This window comes from Bos taurus, chromosome 15 (assembly GCF_002263795.3).
Source record: "Bos taurus isolate L1 Dominette 01449 registration number 42190680 breed Hereford chromosome 15, ARS-UCD2.0, whole genome shotgun sequence".
Classification (NCBI taxonomy): domain Eukaryota; kingdom Metazoa; phylum Chordata; class Mammalia; order Artiodactyla; family Bovidae; genus Bos; species Bos taurus.
This window is the reverse complement of record NC_037342.1, coordinates 46,979,329-46,986,392: the sequence shown is the minus strand read 5'-3', so window position 1 is coordinate 46,986,392 and position 7,064 is coordinate 46,979,329. Positions and strand designations below refer to the sequence as shown.

Below are 7,064 nucleotides of genomic sequence, written 5' to 3'. Positions count from 1 at the left end.
TTCAAAAAACAAAGATCATGGCATCCAGTCCCATCACTTCATGGCAAATAGATATGGAAACACTCAGAAACTTTATTTTCTTGGGTTCCAAAATCACTGCAGATGGTGACTGCAGCCATGAAATTTTTATAAAAGATGCTTGCTCCTTGGAAAAAAAACTATGACCAACCTAGACAGCATATTGAAAAGCAGAGACATTACTTTGCCTACAAAGGTCCATCTAGTCAAAGCTATGGTTTTTCCAGTAGTCGTGTATGGATGTGAGGTTCAGAGTGTAAAGAAAGCTGAGCACTGAAGAACTGATGTTTTTGAACTGTGGTGTTGAATAAGACTCTTGCATGTCCCTAGAATAGCAAGGAGATCAAACCAGTCAATCCTAAAGGAAATCAGTACTGAATATTCATTGAAAGGACTGATGGTAAAGTTGAAACTCCAATACTTTGGCCACCTAATCCGAAGAACTGACCTTTTGGAAAAGACCCTAATGCTGGGAAAGATTGAAGGCGGGAGGAGAAGGGGATGACAGAGGATGAGATGGTTGGATGGCATCACCAACTCAATGGACATGAGTTTGAGCAAGCTCCAGGAGTTGGTGATGGAAAGGGAAGCCTGATGTGCTGCAATCAATGGAGTCACAAAGGGTCGGACACAACTGAGCGACTGAACTGAACTGAAGATCTTATATATGTATATATGATATTATCATATATATACATTTATATCATATCATTTATATCCCATGCTTTTACACTAGCTAGGCAAAATCATTTTATAAATCATGAGTTTGTAGTATGCTTTATTATCTAATCTAAGGTGCAACTTGAATCTTTTTTAATTGGAGAATAATTGCTTTACAATGTTGTGTTAGTCTCTGCTGTACAGCAAAATAAGTCAGCTATATGTATACACATTTCCCCTCCCTCTTGAGCCTCCCTAACATCCCCACCATCCCGCCCCCTAGGTCACAGAGCCCCAAACTGAGCTCCCTGTTCTATACAGCAGCTTCCCATTAGCTAGCTATTTCACACATGGTAGTATAGTTATGTCAATGATACTCTCTCAATTCATCCCACCCTCTCTTTACCCTCCCACTGTGTCCACAGACCTATTCTTTATGTCTGTGTCTCTATTTCTGCCCTGCAAAATAGGTTATATTTTTCTAAACAGATTTCACATATATGTGTTAACATGAATGCTGTTAAAATCTCTCTTCCATTTAATGAGACTTTCACCTTCCATATACATTTAAGAAAAACTGTAACAAACATTCCTCTGAAAATCTTGATGGAGTGTTTCTTGAAATTTCATTGAATTTATCAATTAATATGGGGAGAACTGACATCTTTAAAATGTTCATATGTTATTTTCCACATAAATTGTTTTCTCTACTTTTAAGGTGTAAAAGTAAAGTGGAAGTTTCACTTAAATAGCTTAGTATAATTTTTAAATTATGTCCTTAAAGGTCTTGTGTATTTTTTATGATGCCAATTTCTACATATTAATAAATTCCTCTTGTGGTAAGTGTCATGTTTATTTCTAATATTTTTGGATAATTTTTACTGATATAAAGAAAACTATTGAAGGACTTCTCTGGTGGTCCAGTGGTAAAGAATCCTTCTTCCAATGTAAGGACGGGTTTGATCCCCTGTCATAGAACTAAGCCCACATGCCTGGATCAACTAAGCCCATGCACCACAACTAGAGAAGCCCGTGCTCAGCAATGAAGACCCAGTGCAGCCAAAATTTTTTTTTAAAAAAGGAAAAAAGAAAACTACTAATTTTTTCAAGTTTATCTTATCTTTGAACATCTTACTAAATATATAACTAATTCTAAAAATTGTTCATTGTTTTAAATTATTATACCATATAAAAATATAAAAATCACGTTAATTTAATCATTTTTATTCTGATCCTTAAAATCCCTTTTACTTTCCTGATGTATTTTGTGGGTTAGGACTTCGTCTTTTACATTGAACTGTAACACTGATAAGGGCATTCAGCTGTGTTCCTTTTGGGACATTGCCCTTGGTAAAAGGGGCTGCCTCCTCCAATGTTATGCTCCCTCCCTGGGGCAACCCCCATCCAATGAATAGTTGATGAGAGAAGAAAAAGGCCTGGCACACACACCTCAGTTTAGAAAAGTCTGAAGGTGAAGGTGAAAGTTGTTCAGTCGTGCCTGACTTTTTGTGACCCCATGGACTGTAGCCCTCCAGGCTCCTCTGTCCATGGAATTCTCCAGGCAGAATAGTAGAGTGGGTTGCCATTCCCTTCTCCAGGGCATCTTCCTGACCCAGGGATTGAACCTATGTCTCCTGCATTGCAGGCAGATTCTTTACCATCTGAGCCATCAGGAAAGACCCAGAAAACTCTGAAAGGCCATCCCAACCTCCCTTTGAAGAGGTTATGTGAGTTCTTGCTTTTGTTTTCTCAGATATTTTTGAATAGTTTCCACACAAGAATTCATTGATCAGTACTCTTGAATACTTTACGGGAGCCCTTCTGCAGATTTTTGGAGTTCTCATTCTAGGCAGTTCTTTTTTCTCCAGTACTCTGCCCTGTGAATTCTTAGCTGCCTTAGGATCCCCTGACCCCCATGTCCTCAACACAGGAAGACTGTCAGGCTACATTTAAGTTCACCCTCCCTTTGACATAGTCTGGAATTCCTCCTCAGAATGCTCAACACTCTTTCTCCAGTAAAAGGGACTTAGCTCATTTACTTCCTATCCTCCATTGCCTAATGTCCAATGCCTTCAGAACTATTGTTTCACATATTTTTGTCCAATTTTGCTGTTGTTTCAAGTGAGAGGATAAATCTTGACTTTGTTAGCTCCATATTTACAAGCTCAAGTCCCTCATAACTATGTATAATCATACTGAACAAGCAGATGAAAGCACCATCCCACTTCTGATACCTCCCTGGGTTCAGGGTTGGATTTATGACTGCATAAGCCCTCTACCCTCCCCACAGCCAGAGGAGACACGTTTTACATCTGAAGACTTAGTATCTTAAGGGGACTATGCACCACAATAAAAGAGGGTATACTTCTGGGGGAACCTGAAGTTATAGTGATTTGGGAGAGCTAAAATATAGCCAGGAAGTTTGAAGAAAATAGATTTTAGGACTGGAGGAAGGGCAGTGGCATTGTAAAAATGTGAAATTAAGTGAGATGTGACTAATTCAGGACCTTCAAGTTTAAGGATGACACTTAGATTCATTTTTAAGTGGAAAATCTATGAAAATTTTCTTCCTTGTGTATACGGACAATAGTATGTGTACTCAGAATTAATATCAGTGTCTCAGGAAAAAGCATGTAACTATAAATCTTTTATTCATGGAGTCAAAGGGCTAAGTAAAGACAACTGCATGACCAGGCCTCCAGGTCAACCGTGTTTGACTCTCGGGAACCAGTCTCTGTCTTCACTCATAAGAAGATAACTTTAGGCCAAAATTCCTTGAACAACCAAGGTTAGAGATAATAAAATCCACAGAAGTGTCAGCATGAAATACAGACATTTTTCTCTCCTTCTCACATATCCAATTGTTAATCAAGTTCTGTTCATTCTTTAAAGAAATTCCTCTGAAATACTTTCTAACCACGTTTTCATGCTTTTTGCAAAGAAATCAAGCAGCGCTCCACCCACCCCCTAACCAGCTCTCCAGCTTTCACCATTTTTTTTCTTTTTAATACTCTAACACCATAGAGTATACACTTTTTCATCTAGTATTTGTAGTTTACTAGTCAAGAGACAATTCAAAAATAAAGATAGTATTAGTTGAAAGCAAGGCACTAGTACTATCTACATTTCAAAGGCCTTTAATAATTTTGGAATCTATTCACTGGAACTAGTGTTTGAGGACCTCTTAATAGAGTGGCCCTTGCTTTTATTCTATGGAATTTTGCAAATAAGAATTATATCTGACCTTTAGGAAAGCCCATAGGATAAGCTCAAACCCTAAGTTCCCAACTACCAATGTAAATAATGACATCTCTGCCTACCAACTACAATAATATATTATGTTTTCTCACCCATTTTCACTAGATTGTGAATCCAGAAATTTAACCATATGCCATACTTGTACTCTCCTCTTGAGTGCAGCTCCAGACCAGATGGCACATGGTTTTAAGTTAACAGAAGGTCTCCATAAACCACCACACTCAGTTTATCCATTCCTCACATTTCTGGTCTTCTCATTCCCCACTTCTACCTTCACTTGGGTCCTTAGTACCCAGCCTTTCCATAAAGAGTTTCCATAAAACATATGAGGATTCTGTTGGGCATAAGCAGTACCATTATGAATATTATCCTTTTGTAACAGAAGCTGGAACAGTCATGATGAGATAAAGATGGTGATCTCTCTGAGCTCTGTGCCTCTGCTTAGCTCTCCCTGATTCTCAAGGGAGAGGATCTAGAGAGAATATACTTATCAGCTGGAGGTTCACAAAAACGTCCCAGAGATCATGGCCTGAAGAGCAGAACTAGAGCTTCAGTTGTATCTGAGGAAAGAATGCTGTGTCATGAAGGACTCTGGAGTCAGAGACCTGCACTTGTATTGATGCTTTACCACTCACCAGATGTGACCTTTTTCAATATTTTTCCATAAATTATTGTTTTCTAATACATAAAGTGGAATAGTAATCCCTGTCCTGTAGTATTTTTATGAAGATGAGATCATTTAAATATATAATATTTAGATACAAAGTTAGGTACCTAAGAATATTAGTTTTACCCACTCTATGCAAATGAATTTTGATACCAGAAGGACAGAAACTGGGTAGGAAATGTTCACTATCAAGCATTAGTTTGCTTTCTGGAATCACAAATCCTGAAATAGAAACAGAGGAAATAGTAATAGGTGTTTCCACAGAAGGCCTTCTTCTGTGTGTTTAAAACCCCCTATGCAACAACTTCTGAAACCCCTGCTTTAACTCTTTGGTTTGAAACCCATATACAATAGGGTTCAAGGCAGGGGGTATGAGGTGATGAAGGATATTGAGCAGGATCAGGATGTCCATGGGGACCCTCTTTCTGGCCACATTTGTCAACACCACAACCAGAAGGATGGTGCTGAAGAAGAGAATGAGGATGAAGTGGGAGCCACACGTGCTCAGAGCCTTGACAGCAGCCCCCTCGGTCTTGAGCTTGAACACAGCTCTTAAGATAAAGATATAGGAGATGAAGATGAGGATGAAATCTGAGCCTAGTAAAGTCCAACCAGCCACAGACTGATAGATTCTGTTCACGGTGATATTGTCACAGGAGAGTCTGGACACAGACAGGTTGGCACAGATGCAGTTCTCAATGACATTTTTCCCACAATAGCGGAGCCGGGCAGAGAGAATAGGAACAGGTGAAAGCAGCAAAGCATTCCGAGCTATGATGAAAGCACTAGCCTTGGCCACAAATTGGTCAGAGATGATGGATGGGTATCGTAGTGGGTGGCAGATGGCCACATAGCGGTCATAGGCCATGACCATGAATGTGCAGGACTCCATGGGGAGGAAACTGTTCATGATGAACATCTGGAGGAAGCAGGCAGAGAAGCTGATGGACCTGAGGTCAAACCAGAAGATGGCCAGGACCTTGGGGATGACAGTGAGGCAGAGCACCATGTCCAGGAGGGAGAGAAGGCTGAGCAGGTAGTACATGGGCTCATGCAGAGAGGCCTCCAGCCGGATGGTGATCAGGAGGGTGGTGTTGGCCCCCATGGCCAGGAGGAAGAGGAAGCTGAAGGGTAAGGCCAGCCAGTGCTGCCAACTCTGGTAGTTAGGGAAGCAGATGAGGAGGAATTTGGAGGCTGGAGCAGAGGAGTAGTTACTGGGTGATGTCATGAGGTAAATCCTAAACTGAGGAGATTTTATTTGGGTTTATGTATGGTAAGGCACAGGAATTAGGTCAATAAAAAACAAAACTCCCAAAATATTCTCTAGCACTTACTCATCCAGAAAACTGATGAGATATAGACGAACAATCCCAAATAAAGGCAAAGTTTTCTAAAGCTACATATTAATGGTGGGAGAGCCTGGCAAATTATTGCTAAAGTTAAATGGAAAAGCAATAAGACAAATAAGCCACAAAATTTAAAAGAAAATAAGAAGAATCACTGCATTAAAACATACTGTAAAGCTATAAAAAATTTTCCAAGGGACAGTGACCAAAGCAAATTGGCTAATTATGGATCCCATAGGCCAGAAATGCTCACTAGTTTACAGATTAATCTATAATTTATAAAGATGTCAGAAAATCACATTTAACTATAGGTCTTTTTGGTGAGTATTGCTGACATAATTTATTAGATAGTAGTTTAAAAAATTAGTTTTTCCTCACTTTTTAGTCACACACCAAAGTAAATTGGAGATGGAAAAATTTATACTCTCAATTCTATGATCATGAGTACTCAGCCACTTCAGTACTGTCTGACTCTTTGCAACCCTATGGACTGTAGCCCACCAGTGTCCTCAGTCTAAGGGATTCTCCAGGCAAGAATACTGGAGTGGGTTGCCATTCCCTTCTCCAGGGGATCTTCCTGACCCAGGGATCAAACCCATGTCTCATGTCTCCTGCACTGGCAGGCAGATTCTTTACCATTAGCACCATCTGGGAAGCATCCCCCAGTCTGTAACATACCCTTTACAAATCTTAGTCTCTGATTCATCCACTTCTCTGTCCTCATTCCTTCCTTACATCATAGAGAACTATTTTAATTAAGTTCATCCTTCTGCTACCTGGATTTCACTGAGAAGAGTGTACTTAGTGTAAAGGGTAATAAAGGAGGGGAAAAGAAGGAATAAGTACAGAGAAAAAAAGGATCAGATGCCTGGAAGTACTGTCAGGTAGAAGTATAGAAACAAATTTAAGTTGATGTTTTTTTATATTCAGGTGATAAGAATGATTAAAAACTAACTCTTACTTGAAGAAGTAACACTAATTAGAGGGAAAATGATAATTATTCTCTGCTTTGCTCTGGTTCAACCATGTTTAGAACACAGTGTGCAGTTCAGTGCACCTTGATTTAAGGGACATTTTTGAAACTTTACCACCTAGAAGAAGATTTCCAGGATAAA

The 7,064-nt window shown here is 39.5% G+C and overlaps 1 protein-coding gene across 1 annotated transcript; it reads right to left on the bottom strand.

Annotated features, from left to right (window-relative positions):
- Positions 1-4,886: 4,886 nt before the first annotated feature.
- On the bottom strand, positions 4,887-5,831 carry OR56A1 (olfactory receptor family 56 subfamily A member 1). The gene has a single exon (NM_001389902.1). It carries the CDS (start codon positions 5,829-5,831, stop codon positions 4,887-4,889), a length of 945 nt encoding a protein of 314 aa, NP_001376831.1.
- Between the last annotated feature and the right edge of the window lie 1,233 nt (positions 5,832-7,064).